Consider the following 25,754-nt stretch of genomic DNA (forward strand, 5'->3'; position numbering starts at 1 on the left):
GGAAGTAAGAGAAAATCCCTGCAAATTAAGGGAATTGCTTGGGGACCCCCCCTATGTCACCAGAACTAGTCCCCATTGGAAGATTTTTCCTCCATAATTTTTCTGGGAACGACCCCAAATTTTGGACTATTATTTTCACGTTCAATGATAATGGTAAACAGGACAAATAGAGAGGGTGAATCTCTTTAACAGGGGCACAGACCTGAATAAAAACAGACAGACAAGTATTCTAATCCATCTCCACTCTATCCATTTTTTTTTTATTTGGGTAGAGAAGGGTTAAACCCTTTGTCAAGAATTGCTGTCCCTGTCCATATTCATCCTGGTGACCATTACCTTTGACACACAAGTGAGCGTAAAAAAAAAAAACATTTTTTGAGTTGTCATCAGATCAAGATATAAGGTAATTAATTACCTCCAATGGAGACAACTTCATGCGGCGACTCCCTAAGATGGGAAATCCATTCCTAGATCTACCCATATCCTGTTGCATCTCCAGAACAGGAAGTGAATGGAAAACTCACCACAAAAAAAAAAAAAAAAAGTTGTGTCTTTGCCCACACCTTAATAAGTCTGGAGGGGGTGAGAAGTGCTTGACAGTTATAGCTGAAGGACTACCAGCACCCATGGACCTTTAAAGCGGATGTGCCATGGGAACAAAATATTAAAAGTCAGCAGCTACAAATACTGCAGCTGCTGACTTTTAATATTAGGACACTTACCTGTCCTGGAGTCCAGCGCCGATCGCAGCAGAGCACGAGCGATCGCTCGTCACTCTGCTGCTCCCCCCGCCATCCACGCTCAGGGAACCAGGAAGTGAAGCGCTGCGGCTTCACTGCCCGGTTCCCTACGGCGCATGCGCGAGTCGCGCTGCGCCCGCCGATTGGCTCACACGCTGTGTGCTGGGAGCCGAGTGTTCCCAGCACACAACGGGCGACAGACGGGATGTGACGGAATGCCCGTCTTTCGCCCGTATCGTGTGGCCGGAAGTGGGTGCAAATACCTGTCTTTAGACAGGTGTCTGCACCCCCCTCCCCCCTGAAAGGTGTCAAATGTGACACCGGAGGGGGGGAGGGTTCCGATCAGCGGGACTCCACTTTAGGGTGGAGGACCGCTTTAAGTGCATGACACGGAAGGACATGCACTTGCTGCATGCACTCTAGCGCTTTGCAGCATTTCACAATACTAGCAAAATGTGGGGACATACAGAATTGCAAGGTTTTCTACGGGGTTTATTCTTGCTACTTCACTACAGCAGGTTCTGGGCAGAACGAACCTCAAAAGGAAGGCAAAGCAGCAAGCCAATGGGTAGAAATGATTTTAAGTGGTTGTAAAGGCAGAACATTTATTTTACCTTAATGCATTCTCTGCATTAAGGTAAAACAAACAAACAAATAAAAAAACAACCTTTGTTCAGCACAAATACTTACCAGAGGCCTGATCCAACACCATGCATGAGAGTAGTGGCACTCTCCTCTCTCCCGCCTCACTGGACATGAAGGCAGCAGAGGGAGCCATTGACTCCTGCTGCTGTCAATCACAGGCTAAAGGAGAGACAGAGGCAGGGGGGGGGGGGGGTTGAGCTACACCGTATGTCAAACACATAGAACCAGGCTCCAGATCCAGCCCGAACAAGCAGCTGGGGGGGGGGGGGGGGGCTAGGGGGTTGAGGTAGAGTCAGGAATAATGAGGGGGGGGAGACCAGGGCTGCTCTGTGCAAAACAACTGCACAGAGCAAGTATGTATGATTTTTTATTTTTTATAAATGTACGTTTACATTCAGTTTAAGATGGGAATTTCAAACACAGGCTTAGAAGCAGGGCTGTAGAGTCTGTAGATAAATGTTCGACTCCTCAGTTTTTTGTACTTCCGACTCCACTGTATTAATATGCAAATGTATTTTATACATTCCTTGAAGTAAAGAAAGGCAACATACATGTCATTACCACAGGAGTTTTTATAGCCTTAGCTGAATAACAGCAGTTTTTCCAATGGTTTATAGCTTCAGTCTTTAACTATTGACCCTCCATTCCCTTCACTTATACAAGTGTCTCTAGTCCTGCAAAAAACATATTTACTTAATCCCTTATCAGTGAGAGGCTAGGTCACCCATGGGCGCTGCATTCCCTGTAACAGCAGAACACAACACTATGGAAAGTATAAGTATTGCCGCTCCTAATTGTGCGTTGCGTGCCATATAGTGAAGCACATGAAAAGCATGCTTCTTCACGGTCACTTAACGTGTTCGTTTTGCGGTTACGTGAGGCACTGCATGCATTGGTCTTTATTCTTACAGTAGAGAAGTCATTATATATAACTTTTTGTGAATTGGGACATTTAAACTTGCTTTTTTAATTCCAATCTAAATTTAGTAGGAGTCGGTGCATTGTTTGCCGACTCCAGGTACCCAAAATCTCCTCCGACTCCAACTCCACAGCACTGCTTAGAAGAACATGCAAATGGTGCAATTACACCATTATCACCTCACTTATCAGATCCCTGCTCGATGGTATTGCCGTTTATGTATGTATGTAAGAAATGCACACCAAAGCAAAAAGACATGGCAATTTATATAGAGTGCCAGTAAATGCAAACACCTAAGCAGATGAGAAAAGGGATGGGATGCTTAAAACAACTTCTATTCAAATGTACTCTATTATGTTCTGCATTAAACCCATACACAGTCCAGTCATCTGTCCCTGGGACTGTATTCTGAGCAGTCCCAGATAATTCTGTATTTGCTTATGAGGAACACAGCAAGAAGTCTTAGGCTGGAAATAGGTGGTTATTTTTCAGTTGGTTGAACAAACCACTGTCCCTGCTGAACCGGCCAAATTTTAATCCATGTATGGTCGGCCTTAGGACAATGCTGCATTCCAAAAACAAGGAGCACAGTATATTGGTCTCAGACAATGGTGCAGTCCGATGACCAAGCCAACTATGAGAGCTGCCGTCATATCATATTTTATACATTTAAAAGGTTATCAGGTTATTTAACATCCCTGTATAAGAATTATTCCTCTGAACGGTGCTCATCCTCTCAAGTGATTACATTTCCATGCACTCAGAATGATAAGAGGTTATTGTGTATAGTTATTTTAGACAAAGATCATCATATACTTAGAAACGATCGGAATTTTTAAGCAAACCTAAAGTGTATAAATAAGTACTTAATCCAGAGCTGTCAGCACATAGTAGGCATTCCCCATAAGCTTTTATGTCAGACCCTTTTCCAGTTTGTCTCCTGCTGGGTTCAGGAGTCTGACTCATCCCTCTTCAGAGGCCAATTACTGAATTGGATTGGGAGACAGGACCAGTTGGCTTAATTAGTCCCGACATAAAAGGGTACCTGGGTGTATGCCGAGCATGGGAGGATTAGCTACTTTCTTGGCACTTTTGGTTTGCTTTAACAGTCTTCAATAAGAAGCACCAATGTTTCGAGTGCCTTATTACAACACTAAAAACCCAACCTGAAGGCACTAAAATGAGGGAAAATGTTTACTCTGAGCCCCATCTGTTTTTTAAAACATCTGCAGAGGAACACTACAAGGGCCCTTTCACACAGGCTTTCCGATCAGGTCCGCTGTCAGTTTTCCACACGGACCTGATCGGAGCCTCTATGCACTCCTATGGAGCAGCGGATGTCAGCGATGACATGCCTGCTGACATTCGCCGCTATTCGATCCGGATATGGGATGAAAATGGACAGGCGGCCTGTTTTCATCTGATCTCCCCATTGAGGAGAGCGGAGCTCTGACAGGTCCATCTCAGCACAGTGAGCGGAGATGGACCTGTCAAACGCCGGCTCAGCAGATCAATCCCCCCACTGAGCAAAGCAGAGTCTGCTGAGTGGACCGCCCATGTGAAAGGACACTTGATCACAGTCTATGCGCAAAGGCTCCTTTCCCTGGGCCTTAGCTCTGGATCTGCAGTGGTCCTCCATTTGGTGGATTTTTTTCTCTCAGATTTTCTGGGGCAAAGCTACAAGTAAGAGAGACAGCTCACAGAAACTAAAACATAGCTTGAAAGAATTATTTTACTATAACAATTTTAGTGTTGTCAGCGCTGAGTATAGGCTTCAGATAGGACCGCCTTAAAAGTTTACCACGCCTGCTCCTACAGGGAACAAACACAAGTAAAGCTGCATATACACACATGCAGGTTTTTTTTTTCCGTTCCACCAACGGGTGGAACGAAAAAAAAAAAAAAAACAGATCACTGCATCCACACAATGTGTAATGCAGGTACAATTGTGCGCACACGTTTACATAACCTGGTAGAATTTATGATCTCTCTTGGCAATTTTTCAGAGAATACAAATAACAAAAAAATTTCACTCATGGTTGGTGTTTGGCTGAAGCCATTTATTATCAATCAACTGTGTTTACTCTTTAAATCATAATCACAACAGAAACTACCCAAATGACCCTGATCAAAAGTTTACACACCCCAGTTCTGAATACTGTGTATTGCCCCCTTTACCATCAATGACAGCTTGAAGTCTTTTGTGGTATTTGTGGATGAGGCTCTTTATCTTCTCAGATGGTAAAGTTGTTCATTCCTCTTTGCAAAAAGCCTCCAGTTCCTGTAAATTCTTGGGCTGTCTTGGAAGAACTGTACATTTGAGATCTCCCCAGAGGGGCTCAGTGATATCGAGGTCAGGAGACAGATGGCCACTCCAGACCCTTCACTTTATTCTGCTGTAGCCAATGACAGGTTGACTTGGCCTTGTGTTTTGGATCATTGTCATGTTGGAATGTCCAAGTACATCCCATGTGCAGCTTCCTGGCTGATGAATGCAATTGTTCCTTCAGTATTTTTTTTGATAATAGACTGCATTCATCTTGCCATCAATTTTGACCAAATTTCAAGTGCCTTTGTAACTCAAACATCCCCAAACATCAGCGATCCACCTCCATGTTTCACAGTAGGAATGGTGTACCTTTCATCATAGACCTTGTTGACTCCTCTATAAATGTAGCGTTTATGGTTGTGGCCAAAAAGCAACATTTTGGTCTCATCACTCCAAATTAATTTGTGCCAGAAGGTTTGAGGCTCGTCTCTGTGCCGTTTGGTGTATTGTAAGAGGGATACTTTAGTTTGTGGCATTTGCGTAGTAATGGCTTTCTTCTGGCGACTCGACCATGCAGCCCATCTTTCTTCAAGTGCCTCCTTATTGTGCATCTTGAAACGGCCACACCACGTTATCAGAGAGTCCTGTATTTCACCTGAAGTTATTTGTGGGGTTTTTCTTAGCATTCCAAACAGTTTTCCTGTTGTGTCTGAAATTTTAGTTGGTCTACCTGACTGTGGTTTGGTTTCAACAGAACCCGTAATTTTCCACTTCTTGATTAGAGTTTGAACACTGCCGATTGGCATTCTTTTTATATCCCTTTCCTGTTTTATACAGTTAAACTACCTTTTCCCGCAGATCCTTTAACAATTCTTTTGCTTTCCCCATGACTCAGAATCCAGAAACGTCAGTGCAGCACTGGATGAAAGATGCAAGGGTCTGTCAGGAGTCCAGAAATTCATTGACCTTTTATACACATACACTAATTACAAGCAAAACGGATAACAAGTGAGGATGGTTAACTTTAATAGCCATTCAAACCCTTTGTGTCAACTTGTGTGCATATCAGGCCAAAATCACCAGGGTATGTAAAATTTTGGTCAGGGTCATTTTGGTAGTTTGTTGTCATTATGGATTTAAAAAGAGTAAACAGTTGATTGATAATAAATGGCTTCAGCCAAACACCAACCATGAGTGAAAGAAAAGTTTTTGTGTTTTCATATAAGAAATCAAACTCTGCCAGGGTATGTAAACATATAGGCACAACTGTATCTCTCCTGCGGTTCGATTGTATTCCGACAGGGGATGGGGACCCCCCTGGCCCCCAAAATACACCAATCAGCGTTGCCAAAATGCTGGTTTTCAAGCAAGACTGTTCAGAGGACAATCCTTAGGCCAGGTTATGTTTAACAAACAGTGATACACGATTCAAAACGTGCTTGGTTCCTGCTTAACCAGCCGACTTTTGGTACTTGTGTAGCTTTACCGCTGTTTAAGCTGAGTTTTTCGGCCACTAGCAGGGAGTTTTTAACCCGCAAGAAAGTGCTTCCGAATCGTTTTTCAGGCGCTTTAGAAGCGCTGCCCATTCATTCCAATAGGCAGGGGAGGTGGAGGAGCGGTGTATACAGCGCTCCTACACCGCCCCAAAGATGTTGCTTGCAGGACAGTTCCTGTCCCGCAAGCACACAGCCTCAGTGTGATAGCACTCGGGGTTTCACACTGGGGAGAGGCGCTTTACAGGCGCTATTTTTAGCGCTAAAACAACTGAAAACTGCCTCAGTGTGAAAGGGGTCTAAAAAAAAAAAAAACACAATAAATGCATTTTTTTACCTGCAAAAGATGGGCATTTTTTTTTAAGGCAAACCTATCCCTTAAGCTGAAGTTTAGACACAAAATATCAAGTTCTCTACAGCTTTAGTGACCTCATTTACCTGTAATCAAGTATGTATGTATCATGTATGTATGTATCATGTATGTATGTATCATGTATGTATGTATCATGTATGTATGTATCATGTATGTATGTATCATGTATGTATGTATGTATCATGTGCAGGCAGTTGGATTCTGTAGAAATCTGTGCAGTAGAAGTTCTCTTGCTGAACTTCTGGTGCTGCAGGTTTTCTATAAACAAGCTCCCAAAGGAGACCGGCCACTCCTCTTCCCCCACTGAAAAAAGTTTTAGAACTCATGCATACTGCAGTGCAAAAAAAAAAAAACCTGCTTTGAGCTTTTATTTCAGCTTGAAGAAGAAGCTTGTGCCTACCAAACTCAAAAACGTGAGTTTGGTAGGGGTGTTCCAGTCTGTAGGAGCATATGCCTAAAAAAAAAAAACTAGAGTGTGCATGAACATGAATGCGAGTTCCTAGGCAGAAAAAAGAAGCCTCTAGGAGCCGCTTCTTTGAGCTGCAGTGTGCATTAGCCCTTTTATAGTGTACACTGCATGTAAAACAATTTGTAAACGGGAGAGAATCATGTGACTCATTGACTACCCCCTATTCAGAGAACGTGTTACACTGAAACAACTTTTAGGATAAATTCACACTATGCAGTGAGAGACATTTTACAGCATGGTAAAACATCTGTCACCACAGCGACACACAGGAAACAGTTGTTCCCCATGTGTCACATTCACACTACAATGCAACCTAGAGCTGCGAGGAAGAAAAAAAAAATAAAAAAAAATCGCACAGCACTGTACAGTTAACATAGTGAACTGTGCTGTTGTACATTGCCATGAATAAAATGTACTTTTGTATGCCTCAAAGTAAGCCCGGGATGCTCCGAATTGCGCACCACATTGCCCCTTAACGCAGCCAGCAACAAAGAGCTGTTGCAGCGATGAATCACTGTGCCAGCTTTCCGTTGCTGTGCTAATCAATGAAGGAGAAAGTGACTTCCTGTCGGGAGCTTATTCACTACAGTTTCACAGACAACCCAACACTCAATTCTCACAGCGCTGAAAGTCCAAGACTAGGACGAGGAACGGGCATCCTTCTATAGATCATTTTTACAGGATCCAGCTGCCTGTACAACATTAGATATACTTCGTTACAGGTAAACTAGGTCACTAAAGCTTTAGAGAAGGTTTGTTTTTTTAGGCTAAACTTCAGTTTTAAACATTCATGTAAAATATAGTAACTAGAACTTTTAGCAATAAACACTACAGGACAGTAAGTGAACATGGAAGACGTTACAGGTGGAATTCCCTACTCAGGTAATTATCCATCCTAACCCCCGACCCAACACTGACTCATCAGCAGTGAGTAACACACGAGGCAAAATATCAGTGTGCCACCAACTACACTATTATATTATATATTTTCATGGCAATCACCCTGCACTTACCCTACAGGTGGGGCAACACCACTTGGTGCATGCTCATCTAGTACCCGGTCCTCATTATCCAGTTCAACGATGATCTTATCGATCTGATTAATCATACGATTAACCCTCTTGGTTAATCTCTTACTGGCCTTTGATTCTTCAACCACCTGGTCTTCCCCGGTCTTTGAAAGTTCCTTCTTCATTTCCTCCAAATCCTTTAAAATCAAGGCGAGCAATGAATGAACAAAACATTTTTACTGAATAGTAACATAGAATCTGTTCTGTTACCACCCCCTCCCATCCACCACACTGTGTACCTCAATACAAACATGAAATTAGTTACCCCACACCCATCCTGCATTGTAATTCTGACTAAGAACACATGTATTGCACCCTTGAACACTAACACAGGCTTATTCAGTTACTGGCCAAACCATACTGTACTCCAATCACTACCAGGAAGCCTATTCAGTTACCTGTCCCATACCACTGCACCCCCCAAACACTATCACGAATTATGTACAATTATACTTCCCCCCCCCCCCATTAATTACAACCTCGAACCATACCTCTGAGCACCAACACTAGAGTATGCATAGTGATACTCCTCTCCCCCCCACCCTATTAAATTGCAACCCCGAGTTTGCAGTGGGACTGCCCCTACCTCACTGTACTCCTGAACATCATCCTTCAGCTCTAGGAGTTCTTCCTTCTCCTTTGTCAGTAACTTCTTCTGATCCATCAGCTTAGTGCAGGCATCACTCAAAATGTCAATTTCCTCCTTTGTCAACTCTTCACCCTGAAAAAGACATCATATTACAATAAAAAAAAAAGTCTGCAAGATTTATCAGTGCTTGCACTCCTTGCCCATAGCAATCAGATTTTCCAATACTGCGCTGGAGAGACAGAAGAGAATATATGATCCAGTGGAGATCATTTTTTTGAAAAAGTTTTAGTTTAGTTTTATTCTTGTATTGATGAGCGCAAAAACAATACACTGAACAATCTAGAGAGTGCACTATTTAAAGTGCCTATGTGAAGATTAAAGTATCAAAGTGCTAAATTGGCAGTAAATTGCCTAATAAATACATATATAAAAACACAATCGTTATAAAGTGCTAGTGCAATGGACAAATGAGGTTCCTAGTAAATGATGCCTAGGAAATCCAGTGCAGTATATGGATAAACAGTTCATATAATGATGCAATTCATTTGGCAGATAATCATCCAACAGATCTTCCTGGTAATGAGCTCACAGAGCGCTTACCTTAACCCAAAAGGGTAGTAGCTTATAGCGGTGTGTGACTGGCCTCTCTGGATCGGCGTGGTGGCTGTGTGGACATCAGCTGAACATAGAGCTGGGCTTCACCAAGATGGTGGCTTCCAGACGGATCCGAGACAACGGCAAGTCAAGCCAGGGAAAATAAGTCAATGGTCCAGATGTTGAAGCACGTTTTAAAATTTTTATTGTAAAAAGTGCTTACACAGAAGCAAAAGTTATCATCCAGGGAGCTGGTATAAGCTTCAAAACACGGACTCTGCCGCAGACAGATGTCACTTCCGGTCACGTGAGTTCCTAGTTCCTGACACGTATCGTCACATCACGTGACTTCACTCCTCTGATGAAGTGAGATGGCCCATAGTGAAGTACACAATATAGATGTAATAAGTAATAAAATATGCTTACAGGTAAAATGGTCGTGTAACAAACAAGTTCCGTAATACTTCCCATTTGTTACACGATCATTTTACCTGTAAGCATCTTTTATTACTTATTAAATCTATATTACGTACTTCACTATGGGCCATCTCTTCTTTACACCCTGAGCAATATCGAGAGACATATTTGAGCCATAACCTACAGTGCCGGATATCAGTTGGAGAGCACTTCATGGGAATCACTCCAGGACATAATCAGGCTACTTAGGAAAGCAGAGATCCATATGCAAGGAGGTAAGCACCCTGTGAGCTCACTACCTAGAAGACCATTATGGAAGATTTTGGAAGATTACGCACTGTATTCACAAAGATTACTGACTACACTTATGGGACATTTGTCTGTTTATTTATATTGAACATTGTCACTTTAGACTGTTTAGCCCTGATTTTAGTGTTTTACTCATTTATGCGCTTATCACTTTATATTTCATTCACCATTGGTTTATATTTATTTACCCAAAAGATTGAGCAGCATTTTTGACACTCTATAAATACACATACACATATTTATATTTAATTTGGTGGCAATTCGTCTCAAGATCTCTGCTCTACAGATATCTCCCTCACTTTACACTCCTTGTCCTCCTGCACCATCAATAATTCCCTCTTTTAACCCAGCTACTATAGCGGAAGTCGCTAAACTTTTTTCTAATGCCCACCTAAACTCCTGCCCCCTGGACCCTGTTCCTTCTCAAATACTACGATCACCATCTGACACTATCCTACGCTCCAACTCATATGTTCAACCTCTCTCACTCTAACAAAAAAGGGCCTCACTAGAGCCCACCAATCTTAACAACCTAAGACCCATCCCTTTACTTCCTTTTGCCTCCAAACTCCTTGAACGTTTAGTCTACAACCGACTGAGCAACCACCTTCTTGAGAATAACCTTATTGATCCGTTTTCCATCTGGATTTCGCCCACAGAACTCCACAGAAACTGCCCTTGTAAAACTTACAAACGATTTACAGCAAAAACCAACGGTCATTATTCTCTACCCTTACTCTTGGACCTTTCCGCTGCCTTTGATACAGTTGACCACCCCCTCCTCAAAAAAAACCTCAATTAGCTTGGTCTCCATGGCTGCACTCTCCGTTGGTTTGAATCTTACCCATCTCACCGCACCTTCAGTGTTACTTACAACTCCGCTACCTCCTCTCCAACTCCTCTTACCGTTGGGGTCACCCAAGGTTCTGTTCTTGGACCTCTACTATTCTCGATCTACACATCCTCCCTGGGTCAGCTGATAGCCTCCCATGGCTTCCACTACCATTTATATGCTGACAACATGATACCCCTATCTCTCTGCCCCTCAGCTCACCCCATCAATCTCCTCACGCATCACTGATTTACTAACAGACATATCAGCCTGGATGTCACACCACTTCCTCAAACTGAATCTACCTAAATCTGAGCTCTCAATATTTCCTCCCCCCACTTGCCCCTTCCCCTGACTTCTCCATCAAGATCAATGGCACATCTATCAGTCCGTCCCCACATGCCAGAGTGCTAGGGGTAACCTTAGACTCTTAACTGTCATTTCAGGCCCACATCCAATCCCTGTCCAAATCATGCCGCCTTAGCCTCCGCAACATTTCCAGAATATGCCCCTTTTAAAAACTAATGACATCAACCTTCTAATTCACTCCCTGGTCGCCTCGACTACTGCAACTCCCTCTTTATTGGATTACCTTTACATAGACTATCCCCTCTTCAGTCCATCATGAATGTCGCTGCAAGACTCATCCACCTCACCAACCATACAGTGTCCTCGATCCCTCTCTGTCAATGTCAATCCCTCCACTGGCTCCCACTCAACGAATACCAACAATCATTTACAAAGATATCCACAACTCGGCCCCCCAGCTAGATCACTAACCTAGTCCCAAAATACCAACCAAGCCGCTCTCTCTTTGGTCCTCCCAAGACGACCTGCTCTCTAGCTCCCTTGTCACCTCCTCCCATGCTCTCCTCCAGGATTTCTCCAGAGCTTCTCCCAATCCTTTGAAACTCCCTACACCAATCTGTCCTACTATCCCCTAATCTGTCCATATTTAGACGTTTCCTGGAAACTCTTTAAAGAAGCCTATCCTGCTTCTAACACTGTTTTTACTTCCTCCATCAGCTCACCCCCCACAGCCATTACCTTTGGTATCAATTGACCCTCCCTTCCAACGAGTAGGGCCCTCCGATTCCTCTTGTACCAAATTGTAATGCAACTGTAATGGCTGCCTTTATTTTGTTAAAGCGGATGTGCCACGGGAAAAATATATTAAAAGCCAGCAGATACAAATACTGCAGCTGCTGACTTTTAATATAAGGACACTTACCTGTCCTGGAGTCCAGCGCCGATCGCAGCAGATGACGAGCCGATCGCTCGTCACCCTGCTGCTCCCCCCTCCATCCTCGGTGAGGGAACCAGGAAGTGAAGCGCTCCGGCTTCACTGCCCGGTTCCCTACGGCGCATGCGCGAGTCGCGCTGCGCCCGCCGATTGGCTCCCGCTGTGTGCTGGGAGCCGAGTGTTCCCAGCATACAACGGGGGACGGACGGGAAGGAAGGAAAAAACCCGTCCTTTGCCCGTATCGTAGGGCCGGAAGTGGGTGCAGATACCTGTCTGTAGACAGGTATCTGCACCCCCCTCCCCCCTGAAAGGTGTCAAATGTGACACCGGAGGGGGGGGGAGGGTTCCGATCAGCGGGACTCCACTTTAGAGTGGAGATCCGCTTTAAGTGCTGCGCAAACTGTTGGCGCTATATAAAACCTGAATAATAATAATATTTTTAGGTCAATATGTATTCTGCTACATATTTTTGGTAAAAAAAAAAAAAATTCCAAGCAGCGTATATTGATTGGTTTGTGCAAAAGTTAGGGTTTACAAACTATGGGATATTTTTTTTTCGTTACTAGTAATGGTGGGGATCAGTGACTTATAGCGAGACTGATATTGCGGCGCACATTCTGACGACACTATTTGGGAACCAGTGAAAGTGATCAGTGCTAAAAATATGCACCGTCACTGTATTGACACTGGCTGGCACGTGGTTAAACATCAGGAGTCGATCAAAGGGTTTATACAAAGAAGAGAGCGCATCCATCTGAGGCCAATTGATCAAGTAAAGTGTTATTTTGGATGAAGAGGAAAGAAAATGCACTTACTTGAATGGAGATGGCTGTAGTGCGTGTTGTCCTGGGGAGCTTCTGTGAGATCCAGGCCGGCGGCAAGTAATGGAGCACGTTGGAGACAAAGCAGTATCGTCTGGAGGGTTTCAGGATAGCTAGAATGGCGTGTTGGGGTGGGAGGGATCTGAAACGCAAGCTGACAGTGTGACGACTTCTGTGTCCTGTAACCTTCGGTCTGCGGTTGTTTCGACGGAGGCTCCGGTGTTGCTGGGAGCTGAAAAGGCATCCAGGTCCAGTCTGCCCAGCTGAGTCACGAGGATGACGTCAGCGTGGCGGTGGGGGAGGCGGGGTTACGCATTTAAGGGCTCCCTCCCTTTGTCAAACCATTAGCATGAAGGGAGAGTCGGAGTGCAATTCATTTAAAGAGAATGTGGGCTATTCCTCTGTGTGTATCACTACACAGACCGATCGGAGCTTACGCTATCAGATGGATAAATTATCACATCATCAATGAGGAGTGCATAAATCTAAACGTTCTAGTCAAAAAAAAAAAAGGGGGGGTATTACCCCAACTATTAACTGGATAAAGAACACTTCAGAGGGCAAATATAAAAGATATATATATATATATATATATGGTAGTGGATCATAAAATCGAATAAAGGGAAAAAAAAAATAAAAACTTAGACGAGTCCGAGTAGATAAAAAAAAAAGGATGAACAAAAAAACATAAGATGCAGTGAAAGGATTAAAACGGCATACAAGATGCATGTATGAAAAATGCATGTGAGATTTGCCTAATAACCAGTTGCCGACCCGCTCATGTACATTTACGTCAGCAGAATGGCACGGACAGGCACATCAACGTACCTGTACGTGCCCTGCTTGAAGGGGGTCGGGGGTCCGATCGGGACCCCCCCCCCCCCCCGGTACATGCCGCGGGTCGGTAAGCTGCAGAAGCGATGTGGGGGCGGCTGTTCGTTTTCAGCCACCCCCCTTGGATCGCTCTCAGCCAATGCCAGCGCCCCCGCCTCTTCCTGTGTTTAGTGTAAACGCAGGAAGAGGGAAGTGTGTGATCTCTCCTCGTGGTGGTCATATCGACCACCGCTGCAGAGAGAAGACATCACACAAGTAAGTTGCACCCCAACACTACTCTAACACCAGCACATTAGGCACATTTGACCCCCCCCCAGTCACCGCCGATCATCCCCCCCCCCCCCAGTCTCCTGTAACAGTGTCACTGAATGCAGTAATCATTTATTTTCTGATTGCTGCATTTAGTGTCAGTGTTACAGAAAAAAAAGTGTTAGGGCAGTTAGTTTTAGCCCCCTTTAGGTCCAGGGTAGCCCCCTACCCCCCCTAATAAAGGTTTAACCCCTTGATCACCACCCTAGTTAACCCTTTCACCCCCTATTGCCAGTGTCACTAAGCGATCGATTTTCTGATCGCTGTATTAGTGTCACTGTTGCCGCTAGGCAGTTAGTTTTTTTTTGAGGTTCGCCGCCAGGTTCTATAGCGTTAGGTACCCCCATAAATAAAGCTTTTAACCCCTGATTGCCCCCTAGTTAACCCTTTCACCAGTGATCACCGTATAAGTGTTACGGTTGACGCTGGTTAGTTAGTTTGCTGTTTATAGCATCGGGACACCCGTCGTATAAAACCCAATAAAGGTTTAACCCCCTGATCGCCCGGCGGGTGATATAAATTAAATTTTAGCGTCAGTCAGGGTCTGCGTCGCCCCAGGTAGCGTTAGGTTAGTGCCAGTACCGCTTACACCCACTCGCAAAGCATACACCCCCCCTTAGTGGTATAGTATCTGAACGGATCGATACCTGATCAGATCTATACTAGCGTACCCAGTAGTTTAGGGTACCCAAAAACGCATTGTTAGCGGAATCAGCCCAGATACCCGCTAGCACCTGCGTTTTCCCCCTCTGCCCAGCCCAACCCACCCAAGTGCAGTATCGATCGATCACTGTCACTTCAAAAACACAAGACACATAACTGCAGCGTTCGCAGAGACAGGCCTGATCCCTGCGATCACTAACAGTTTTTTTCGTCACCAGTGTACCACTAAATTTAGAGCCCAAAATGGCAAAGCGAATGTACACTGGTGAAGAGGCCGTCAGGATTCTGTGCATGTCAGATAGTGAAGAAGGAGGTCACGCATTTGACAGAATCTGGCTCAGAATACGAACCCGTTTACGACAGCGGCTCCATGTCAGATAGCTCGGACGACGGAGTGGTGGTCCTTGCTAAGGCCAGGCGTACCCGACCCCGTTCTGATGTTGTTGAGCAGCAAGAACCGCAGGTCCCTCGTATGGAGCAGAGAGCCAGTACTAGCGCCGCTATTCCTTCTGGTGGATTGGCAAGCACCAGCGGCCTAGTACACCCTGGTCGTTCATCCAGCACTGCAGTATCACGTGGTGACGTGGCGAGTCACATAAGTGCAGTTCAAGCTGGCGAGGTGGCAAGCACAAGTAGTGTCCCGCTGCCACCAAGAAGAAGACAAAGACAGGCCCGTCGTGCCCTTCCTGCAGAATTCGCCTATCCTGATTGGGTACCCACCACTTCTGCAGAACCCGTACTTCCCCCATTCACTGGCCAACCCGGTATTCAGGTGGATACAGCAAATTTTATGGCACTTGATTTTTATTCGCTGTATTTCACGGAAAATCTCTATAGATCTATTGTGGACCAGAGTAATTTATATGCTGGTACCTACATCGCCGCTAATCCCCAGTCTCTCCGTGCCAAAGAATGGAAACCTATTGAGGTTTCCGAATTTAAAACCTTTCTGGGCCTTACCCTCAACATGGGCATACACCCATTTCAGGAATTGCGGATGTATTGGTCCACACATCCAATTGACCATATGCCCGTGTTCTCTGCTCACATGGCCAGGAAACGATACGAGGCGATCCTGCGGTTCCTGCATTTCAGTGACAATGCACTTTGTCGTCCACGTGGAGACCCTGAATTTGACCGGCTCTACAAAATTCGGCCCCTCGTAAACCATTTCAACGAACGTTTTGCAGCCTGGTTTAATCCCCAGCAGGTTGTATGCGTTGATGAGTCCCTGGTTAAATTTGCTGGCCGCTTGTCTTTCAAGCAGTACATTCCCAGCAAGCGTGCCAGATACGGGGTCAAGCTCTATAAGCTCTGTGACAGGGCCACAGGCTACACATGGAGCTTTAGGGTTTACGAGGGCAAAGATAGTCAGGTAGAGCCAGAAGGATGCCCAGATTACATGGGGAGCGCTGGCAAGATCGTTTGGGACTTGGTGTCACCCTTATTCGGAAAGGGGTACCACTTGTATGTGGACAATTTTTGCAGCAGCGTGCCACTTTTTAGTCACTTGTTTGATCGTCAGATTGGAGCATGTGGCACCTAATCGCTGGGGTTTCCCCCAGAGGCTTGTAGATTCCCGTCTTAGCCTGGGGGCGAGAGCCTGCTTCAGAAGTAATAATTTGCTCGCTGTGAAGTGGCGGGACAATAGGAATGTTTTCGTTCTTACCACCCTTCACGCAGACACGACAGTACAAATTCGTACGGCGACTGGTGTTGTGGAGAAACCCCTCTGTGTCCACGAATATAACCAAAATATGGGAGGGGTGGACCTCAACGACCAGTTGATGGCGCCGTATCATATTGCCCGCAAGACGAGACGCTGGTACAAAAAAGTGTCTCTACATTTATTTCAATTGGCTCTACTGAATGCTCATGTCTTATACAGAGCTTCAGGACAGAATGGATCCTTCCTTCAATTCCAGAAGGATATCATCACAGAACTCCAGGCGGTACTGTACCTCTCCATCCCCTACCAAATGCAGTAAGCCGACTGCATGAGAGGCATTTTTCTTATGTCCTCGAGAGTACCCCTACCAAACGAGCCCCCCAAAGAAGATGTTGTGTCTGTACCAAGCGCGGATTTAGGCGTGACACCCGTTATTTTTGTCCCAAATGTCCTGCCGATCCTGGTCTTTGTATTGGTGAATGTTTTGAACGCTTCCACACACGAGTTAATTATTAGTGTAGGGTAAAAACATTTCACAGGCTAGGCTCACTTACACAGGGTCTCCCAAGATGCCATCGCATTTTGAGAGACCCAAACCTGGAACCGAAAAGTTGAACAGTTACAAAAAAAAAAAAGTGTTAAAAAAAAAAAAATTAGTTGTCGTTTTATTGTTCTCTCCCTCTCTATGCTTCTGCTCTTTTTTACTGTATTCTATTCTGCAAAGTTTTATTGTTATGTTTTTTCATGCTTGCTTTTCAGGTATGTAATTTACTTTACTGTTTTCAGGTACGCCATTCAGCTGTTGTGTGGACTTATTTATCTTGACAGCAACAGCGTTTGCTCCCACGATATATAAAGCCGCGACTCCAGTGCTGTAGGAGGTGATTTCACCACCACAGTTAAAAAAAAGAGCATATATGCCGAAGCATGGGGGCAGCAGGGGCGATTTTGCTCCTAATGCCGCGTACATACGGTTGACATTCCTACGGAGGCTTTTCCGTGGAAAAGTCTGACCATGTGTACACGGCATAGAAAAGTCTGACCGTGTGTACGCGGCATAACTTTTTTGCGGGAGGATGCCCCCATGCTTCGGTATGTATGTATGTATGTATGTATGTATGTATGTATGTATGTATGTATGTATGTATGTATGTATGTATATATATGATGCCCATCATTAGAAGTGGGTGGATGAAGGGAGGTATTTTAATGGTGGGCATACCCACCGATCAATCTTTTTTCGTTCAGCCAACAGGCTGCATGAAAAAAAAAGGTTACAATACATGTCCAACAAGAACCATCAACGTACTGGTATGTTGCTGGACTTTGAATGGTTATACCAGAATGATGCCTGCAGGTTTAGGCATCATCTTGGTATCATTCTTTTCAGCCAGCGGTCGGCTTTCATGTAAAAGCAGTCCTAGCGGCTAATTAGCCTCTAGACTGCTTTTACATTCAGTGGGAGGGAATGTCCCCCCCCCCCCCCCCCCCCCGGATATAAACAGCGCCATTGGGAATATGGGAAAGCATTTTATCACACCGATCTTGGTGTGGTCAGATGCTTTGAGGGCAGAGGAAAGATCTAGGGTCTAATAGACCACATTTTTTTTTAAAAAGAGTACCTGTCACTAACTATTGCTATCATAAGGGATATTTACATTCCCTGAGATAACAATAAAAATGGTAAAAAATAAAAAAAATGGAAGGAACAGTTAACAAATAAAATAAAAAAAGCGAAATAAATATATAAAAAAAAAAATAATAAAAAAAAAACCTTTCCTGTCCCCCCCTGCTCTTGCGCAAAGGCGAACGCAAGCGTCAGTCTGGAGTCATATGTAAACAGCAATTGCACCATGCATGTGAGGTATCACCGCGAAGGGCAGATCGAGGGCAGTCATTTTAGCAGTAGACCTACTCTGTAAATCTAATGTGGTAACCTGTAAAGGCTTTTAAAAATGTATGTAGTTTGTCGCCACTGCGCGTTTGTGCACAATTTTAAAGTATGTCGTGTTTGGTATCCATGTACTCGGCCTAAGATCATCATTTTTATTTCATCAATAATTTGGGCAATATGGTGTGTTTTAGTGCTTTAAAATAAAAAAAAAAGTGTATTTTTTCCCCAAAAAATGCGTTTGAAAAAACGCTGCGCAAATTTTAATCTGTAGGGCCTTTGCTTTAAAAAAATATATAATGTTTGGGGGTTCAACTTAACTTTCTTGCAAAAAAAAAATATGTTTTTATGTAAACAAACAGTGTCAGAAAGGGCTTTTTCTTCAAGTGGTTAGAAGAGTGGGTGATGTGTGACATAAGCTTCTAAATGTTGTGCATAAAATGCCAGGACAATTCAAAACCCCCCCCCCCCAAGCTATTTGCTGAGAGGCATCTCAAGTCCATGGAATATTTTAGATTTTGACCCAAATTGCGGGAAAAATAAATTATATATATATATATATATATATATATATATATATATATATATATATATATATATATATATATATATATTTTGGGGTGCAATTCCACATATAACCATGGCATGTGTGAGAAATATATCATTTAGTGACAACTTTTTGTAATTTTTTTTTTTTTTTTTGTCATTATTCAATCACTTGGGACCAAAAAAAAAACATTCAATGGACTCAACATGCCTCTCAGCAGTTTCCTTGGGGTGTCTACTTTCCAAAATGGGGTCATTTGGGGGGGTTTTGAACTGCCTTGCCATTTTAGCACCTCAAGAAAATAGTTCTAAAATAAAAGTTGTGTAAATGCCAGAAAATGTACCCTAGTTTGTAGACGCTATAATTTTTGCGAAAACCAATAAATATACGCTTATTGCGATTTTTTTTACAAAAGACATGTGGCTGAATACATTTGGGCCTAAATGTTTGACTAAAATTTAGTTTATTCGATATTTTTTACTTTTTGTTATAAGAAAAATCATTTTTTTTCAAAATTTTCGGTCTTTTTCCGTTTATATCGCAAAAAATAAAAATCGCATAGGCAATCAAATACCATCAAAAGAAAGCTCTATTTGTGGGAAGAAAAGGACGCAAATTTTGTTTCGGTACAACATTGCATGACCGCGCAATTACCAGTTAAAGCAGCGCAGTGACAAATTGTAAAAACACCTTGGGTCTTTAGGCAGCGTATTGGTCCGGGGCTGAAGTGGTTAAACGGCAAGTTACAATAAAAATAGGAAATGTTTTTTTTTTTTTTTTTATTATTCAAAAGGGAAAAAGCATGAATAAAATTGTGCTTAAGAGATCATGAATAAAACGGTGCATAAAAAATAAAATAAAAAACGCATGTCAAATCCAATGCATAAGAAACGCATGTACACTATGCATGTAAAGACTCAAAAATGGAATGGATGAAATGCAGAATGTCCCAAGGGTTCCTTTGGAATTGATCTCAAGTCGTGTGTAAAACGCAATCGTTTACATATGGAATGAGGTCTATAATCGCCCTAACAAAAAGTAGACATGTAGCGAAAGATAGAAGATGGATTTTCTCAGATGAGCAACTTGGGGAGTTGTATATAGTTGCAATGACACATGATTTGTGGAGGTTTATGGATGCCAAATTCATGCTGATCATCATTTGAAGAGGGATTAAAATTACATTGTTTAATTCTCTTCCATCGTTGAGTCCATGAGGAGTCAGGGTGTTCAGGGGGAAAAAAATCCAGGATGTCCCTTTCTCACAAAGTTTCTTAAAACATTTGGCACAGCTATAGTTAGCTGGGATGCTTTTAATAATCCAAACTTTTAGTCCCTTGGTGGATTTGCCATCGGTATCTGAGGTGTCTAGGGACACTATAGTTGGCTTTTCCTTCTTCTTTAGCCCAATGGTGCTCTCCAAATCTAGCTTCGCATATAGTAATCGGCAAGGGCATTATAGACATTAGATCGCATATTCGGTGGAACAGTAAAAATTGGAGATAGGGTAAGGTTTTTCCATTGGTTATGAAGGATTTTTGTCCAAGTTGTACAAAAGAGCAGGTCAGAAACTTGATTTTTCTACACTGGAACATCCCAAGCAGGCCGAGGAACAGGGGTATTGTTTTCTTGGAGTTTTCGGCGCTCCCTTTCAACTTTCTTGCAGCTATGCAACTCTTTATGTTCTGGTAGGTGACTAGAGGTCCTGCTGAAATTACCGGCTAGAGGAGGGGGTCTTGTAACAAGATATTACAACGTTTTCTGATGATTTTTTTTCCATAGAGCAAGAATTCAAATATTGTGTTCCAAAACAAACCGGGGGGGTGGGGGTTTGGTGTTCGTCGTCATGTGTTGTAGTTCTGTCCTTTTAGCGTTTTACCTAGTTTGTAGCAAGGGTCTCTTGAACTGTTCACTATAACCTTTTTGTAGAATTTTGTTTCAAAGACCTCACTTTGTTGTGTATAGTTGGCATCAAGTGTGCAATTCCTTTATAATCTCTGGAATTGGCTCTTAGGGATGTTTGTGTTCCACCTAGGGTGGCGACAGCTGTTAAAATGTACATACGGGTTTCCTGCTGTACTGTTGAAAGATGGAATGGGGATTTGATGTGGCTCAATTTGAGATCCAAAAAGATTAAAGAGAGTCTTTATCAATGACATAGGTGAAGAATAGGCAATAGTCGTTGTAATATTCAACAAATTCTGTAACGGACAAAAAGGGGGCCATGCCAGAGGATGACGATATCATCTATGTACCTTCCAAAAAAGGTGGGGACATATCAAGCAAAAGGGTTACGATGATAAATATGTTCTTCCCACAATCCCATCATCAGATTAGCGCAACTAGGGGTAAAACAAGCGCCTTTGGTTTGTAGGTAAAATTGACCTTCAAATTGAAAAGTTATGTTCCAAGACAAAATTTGGTGGCTTCTGAAACGAAGACGGCTTGCTTATGATTAACCTGGAAATGTTGTGATAGAAACAGCTTAAAAAAACGAATGGGATGGGGGGGTAGAAGTATAAAGAGAAGAGACATCCAATGAAAGCCAACTGTAAGAAGGTTCCCAGGAGAAGTCAGACAAGATTTCTAGGAGGTATGATGAATCATGGATATAGGAGGGTAGTTCTTGAACGATCGGTTGGAGAAACGGATCAATGTACTGGTACAGGCCGTATGTGACACTGTCCACGGAGGCAATTATGGGTCTCCCTGGTGGTTGTACTGGATCTTGGGTAAATAGAAGATATCTGGTAGAAATCTCTTAGAAGGAAGGCTTTTTATTTCTTGTTCAGGATACCATCCATGCTGGCCTTGTTGACAAGTGTTTGAAGGTCTTCACTAAATGAGGCGGAGGGATCTCTTGCAGTTTTGTACAAGTGTCTTGGCCTGACTTTATGTAGTCGGTTTTCTCTAGGATCACTATTCCACCACCCTTATCTGCTGGTTTTATCACTAGGTCATAGTTATTTTTAAGTGACAGAAGGGCAAAGCTTTAATCCTTATGAAGATCAAAGGGTTAATCGTTAGCCTAGCTAATGTTTAGGAGTACAGTGTTTCTCTGTCCCTGCTGACAGGGCAGAGTTCTGCCTGTACATAAATTAAAATAGACTAAAATCTAATGTGTTTAGTTAAAAATGTAAATGCATTATATCTTTAGAACTGACAAATATTATATACTCCTGGAAAAAATCTAACATGTTTATTATATATGGTACTAAGGTTTGCACTACTACAGACACAGATTTACCTGCTGTGATATAAATTCTAATTAGTTTTAGTCACAGTCTTGACTAAAATGTAATTTTAGTTGTATTTTAGTCGAGCAAAAATTAACACTGGTCCTGTATGTGTTCCGGGCGAACAGGGCCATCAGGTATTTTGGGGCCCCTTACACAGCTTCGGGCATGGCCCCCCTGGAGCAGAGAACTGGGGGATGGGGGTGCTGCCGCCACAGGTTGGGGAGGGGGCGTTGCCGCAGCAAATCGAGAAGCTGGGGGGGGGGGGCGGTCGCCACAAATTAAGGTTGGGGGGCTTTGGGTGCGGACGAACAACAACAAAAAAAAGGGGGGGGGGAATGCCACCCCGGGGCCCTGGGGACCACCGAGCCCCTTAGAGGAAGGAAGGAGCTTTGGGTGCTGACGAAAAAAGGGTGGATGCCATCCGGGCCCCTTACAGGTGTACTGCCTGTAGCCCCCTGATGGCGGCCCTGCAGACGATCAGCATCTGCTGTGTAAAAAACAAAACTAGCGCAGCAGACTTGCCTTGTCACTGAATATCTATGGTATTATACAGTCGGCAAGCGGTTGAAGAAAAGCATTACTGTTGAGCATTTATACACACTTCCGTCTGGTAAAGGAGTTGTCAGCAGAACAGGAAGTGGGGATATATTTTTTTATCAGAGCCATGGATAGCAGGGAAAAAAAAAATTGGCGGTCATACACCTTACGTTTTCTATTAAACAGGGTGTGCAGTCACAAAATCAATGGAAATAATTTTCTCCGTGCTGTGATTACTGATCGCTCCATCCTTCCACTGTCCATCCATACTCCTCTTACCCCACACTACATGGTCAGAGCATTCACAGGGATAAGAGCCGATTAACCTCAATGTGAAAGTACACTCAGCACTGCTTGTTTATAACAGTTCATGGATAGTTCAGAGGGCCCATGTGTATAAACGTGGTGGTGAAGGAAAGTAAATACCATAAACCTCCTGCCGACCGCCTACCACAGATGAACTGCAGCAGGTCGGATCTACTGCGTTAAATAACGTACCTGTATGTCATCCCATGCAGTAGACACTGGGGGCATGTGTGGGCGTGCTGATTGAACAAAGGGGGAGCCAATCAGCAGGCCCAATCACTCCACAGAAAGGCAGAACGGCGATCTGACAGAACGGCGATCTGACAGGGAAGAAGATCTTGTGTTCCTGCTAAGCAGGAACACGGATCTGTCTTCACCCAGTTAGACCACCCCCCACAGTTGGCAAACACCCCCTAGGGCAGTGATGGTGAACCTTGGCACCCCAGATGTTTTGGAACTACATTTCCCATGATGCTCATGCTCTCAGCAGTGGAGTTGAGCATCATGGGAAATGTAGTTTGAAAACATCTGGGGTGCCAAGGTTCGCCATCGCTGCCCTAGGGACACACTTAAAAGGAGAAGCAGCCTAAGCTTTTTAGGCTGGGCTTCTCCTAAGGGTCACAGGAGTGCAATTCGTTTTGCACTCTTGTGACCCGTTTTCAAACAGAGAGTGGTCTGAAGTCTACTCTCCGCTGATGTCACTGCCATCAGTCGAGGCAGCACGTCATCACGACTTCCAAGTCGGGACCTGCAAGCTACCTTGCTTGATGGAAGTCTCAGTGAGCCGCTGAGACACTGAGGAGACCGCTACACCCCCCCTGTGGCTCAGTGCTCCAATGAGCGCCGAGAAGAAGAGCAGAAGGGATGCCGACTGACAGTTAGCATCACTCTGCTCGGAGAGGAGTGAAAACCGAGCCATCGGTGATGTTCGGTGGCTCGGTTCTCAGTGCAGACAAAGGGGGACAGATTGGTCCGATGCTGCATCCACCTAGGTAAGTATAACTAGCCAAAAAAAAAAACACTTCTCTTAACCCTTGGATCACACCTGATGTTAACCCCTTCCCTGCAATCATTAGTAAAGTAACAGTGCATATTTTTAGCACTGATCACTGTAATAATGTCCCTTTCAAGATCTGTCTGCTGCAATCCCGTTAAAATTCGCTGATCGCCACCATTTCTATTAAAAAAATAAAATAAAAAGTCATTAAAATATCCCATAGTTTGTAGACGTTATAAAACTTTTGCGCAAACCAATCAATATACACTTATTGGGATTTTTTTTATACCAAAAATATGTACCAGAATACATATTGGCCTAAACTGATGAAGAAATTGAATTTTTAACTTTTTTTTTGGATGTGTTTATAGCAGAAAGTAAAAAGGGAGGGTTTTTTTTTTTTTTTCTTTTTTTTTTTTGAAAGGTGCTTTTTTTGTTTATAGCACAAAAAGTAAAAAACTGCAGAGGTGATCAAATACCACCGAAAAAAAAGTTCTATTAGTGAAAAAAAAAAGACAAATGTTATTTGTGTACAGCGTCACACGACAATTGTCAGTTAAAGTAATGCAGTGGCGTATCACAAAAAAATGGCCTGGTCATTAAGGGCAAAAAACCTTCCGGGGATAAAGAGAAGCACAGGCTCCCTTTAAAAGGAAACTTATACCAAGAGAAATATGAAAGCAGACAATGTTGACCTCATTTTAAGCATGCTATTTGTCTGAATGTCATGAACGTGCTGAGCTGCTGACCCAGAACAACTAAGCAACAAGTAAAAGGCCCAAGTCCTGCTTTGCATGCTTGGGTCAGTAGCTAAAAAAATAAAAATTAAATATGGGTCAGCACAAGTACCAGGCAACTAGCATTTTTATAAAACAGGTCAGCAATGAGAGCAAGAAATAGGTATGTAAAAATTCTGCGGAGGAAATGCCATTAAGACGGTCTACAGGAAATGCAAATTTCAGAAATAATGGGTACCTTAATGCCCTCCAACACAGGAGCAGCATCCATTAACACTTCAGCTTGGTCAGCTGCACTTGGTGCCACTTCTGGCCCGGATGCTGAAGCCACCTGTGCAGGTTCCAGTTCAGCAGCTGCCTGTGCCTCCGCCTGAAACAAATCATAATAATAATTTCAAACTACCTCATCAGTCTATACAAAATAAACAAAAATATTAGGTGTGTGCCAATTCAAACCAATAAGGATGCATTCGCACTAGTACAGATTTAAACACAGTTCACAGAGGTGCCAATGCGATCGCACAAAATCCCTGCCAAGCTCCACCCTCGGGATCTATTCTTTTCTTCCCTGTGAAATTCAGCTCTCAGGCTATCCTGCTGCATGTATGACAGATCAGCTGACAGATCAGAAAAAGAGTTCTCACAGTTGCATAAACAAAAATTACAATTTTTGTCTCCCCTGTGCATTTTTTTACTTTTAAACCATCAGATTTAAAAGTTGTAGTAAACTCCCGAATGCAAAAATCCACCGACAGACCCTAGAGCAGTGGTTCTCAACCTTACTAGTGCCGTGACCCCTTGATAAAAAATTTCCCAGGTTGTGGGGACCCTTAAAAGTCAAATTTATTTTCGTAGTGTGGGTTGTCAGCACCCAAGACAAGTGATTTGCGCCCCTAACCCATGGACATTTAACGCTTCCCGAGTGCCTTCCACACAGTATTAAAACCCTTTATGGTACATTTTTAGGATGTACCACACTCTCTTTGTACCACTCCCTCTTTTCCCTCTCTCTATCCTAATTTCTTGATTTTATTTTCTCCCCATCTCATCCCTCTCTTAAGCCGTTTTTATGTATTTTTTCCGCTAAATCTTTCTTTGCCTTTTTTCTTTGTTCCTCCCTCTTTTCGTGACCCCTGGCAAATCATCATTTGACCCGCGAGGGGGTCCCGACCCCCAGGTTGAGAACCATTGCCCTAGAGGTCTTTTCTGTAATATAATGTTCCCCCTGCCTGTCAGTGGCAA

General features: G+C 43.5%; 1 protein-coding gene across 2 annotated transcripts in view; it reads right to left on the reverse strand.

The window, feature by feature from the left end:
- Positions 1–25,754, reverse strand: part of LETM1 (leucine zipper and EF-hand containing transmembrane protein 1) — a 75,324-nt gene that overhangs the window by 8,687 nt on the left and 40,883 nt on the right. For both annotated transcript variants that reach the window (XM_040335286.1, XM_040335285.1), the window contains exons 10-12: positions 24,751–24,882; positions 8,565–8,699; positions 7,922–8,115 (exon numbers count right to left, since the gene is read on the reverse strand). In XM_040335286.1, coding sequence (XP_040191220.1) covers positions 7,922–8,115; positions 8,565–8,699; positions 24,751–24,882 — 461 coding nt within the window. The remainder of the gene's footprint in view (positions 1–7,921; positions 8,116–8,564; positions 8,700–24,750; positions 24,883–25,754) is intronic.

The sequence above is a fragment of the Rana temporaria genome, chromosome 1 (genome assembly GCF_905171775.1).
Source record: "Rana temporaria chromosome 1, aRanTem1.1, whole genome shotgun sequence".
Taxonomy (NCBI): domain Eukaryota; kingdom Metazoa; phylum Chordata; class Amphibia; order Anura; family Ranidae; genus Rana; species Rana temporaria.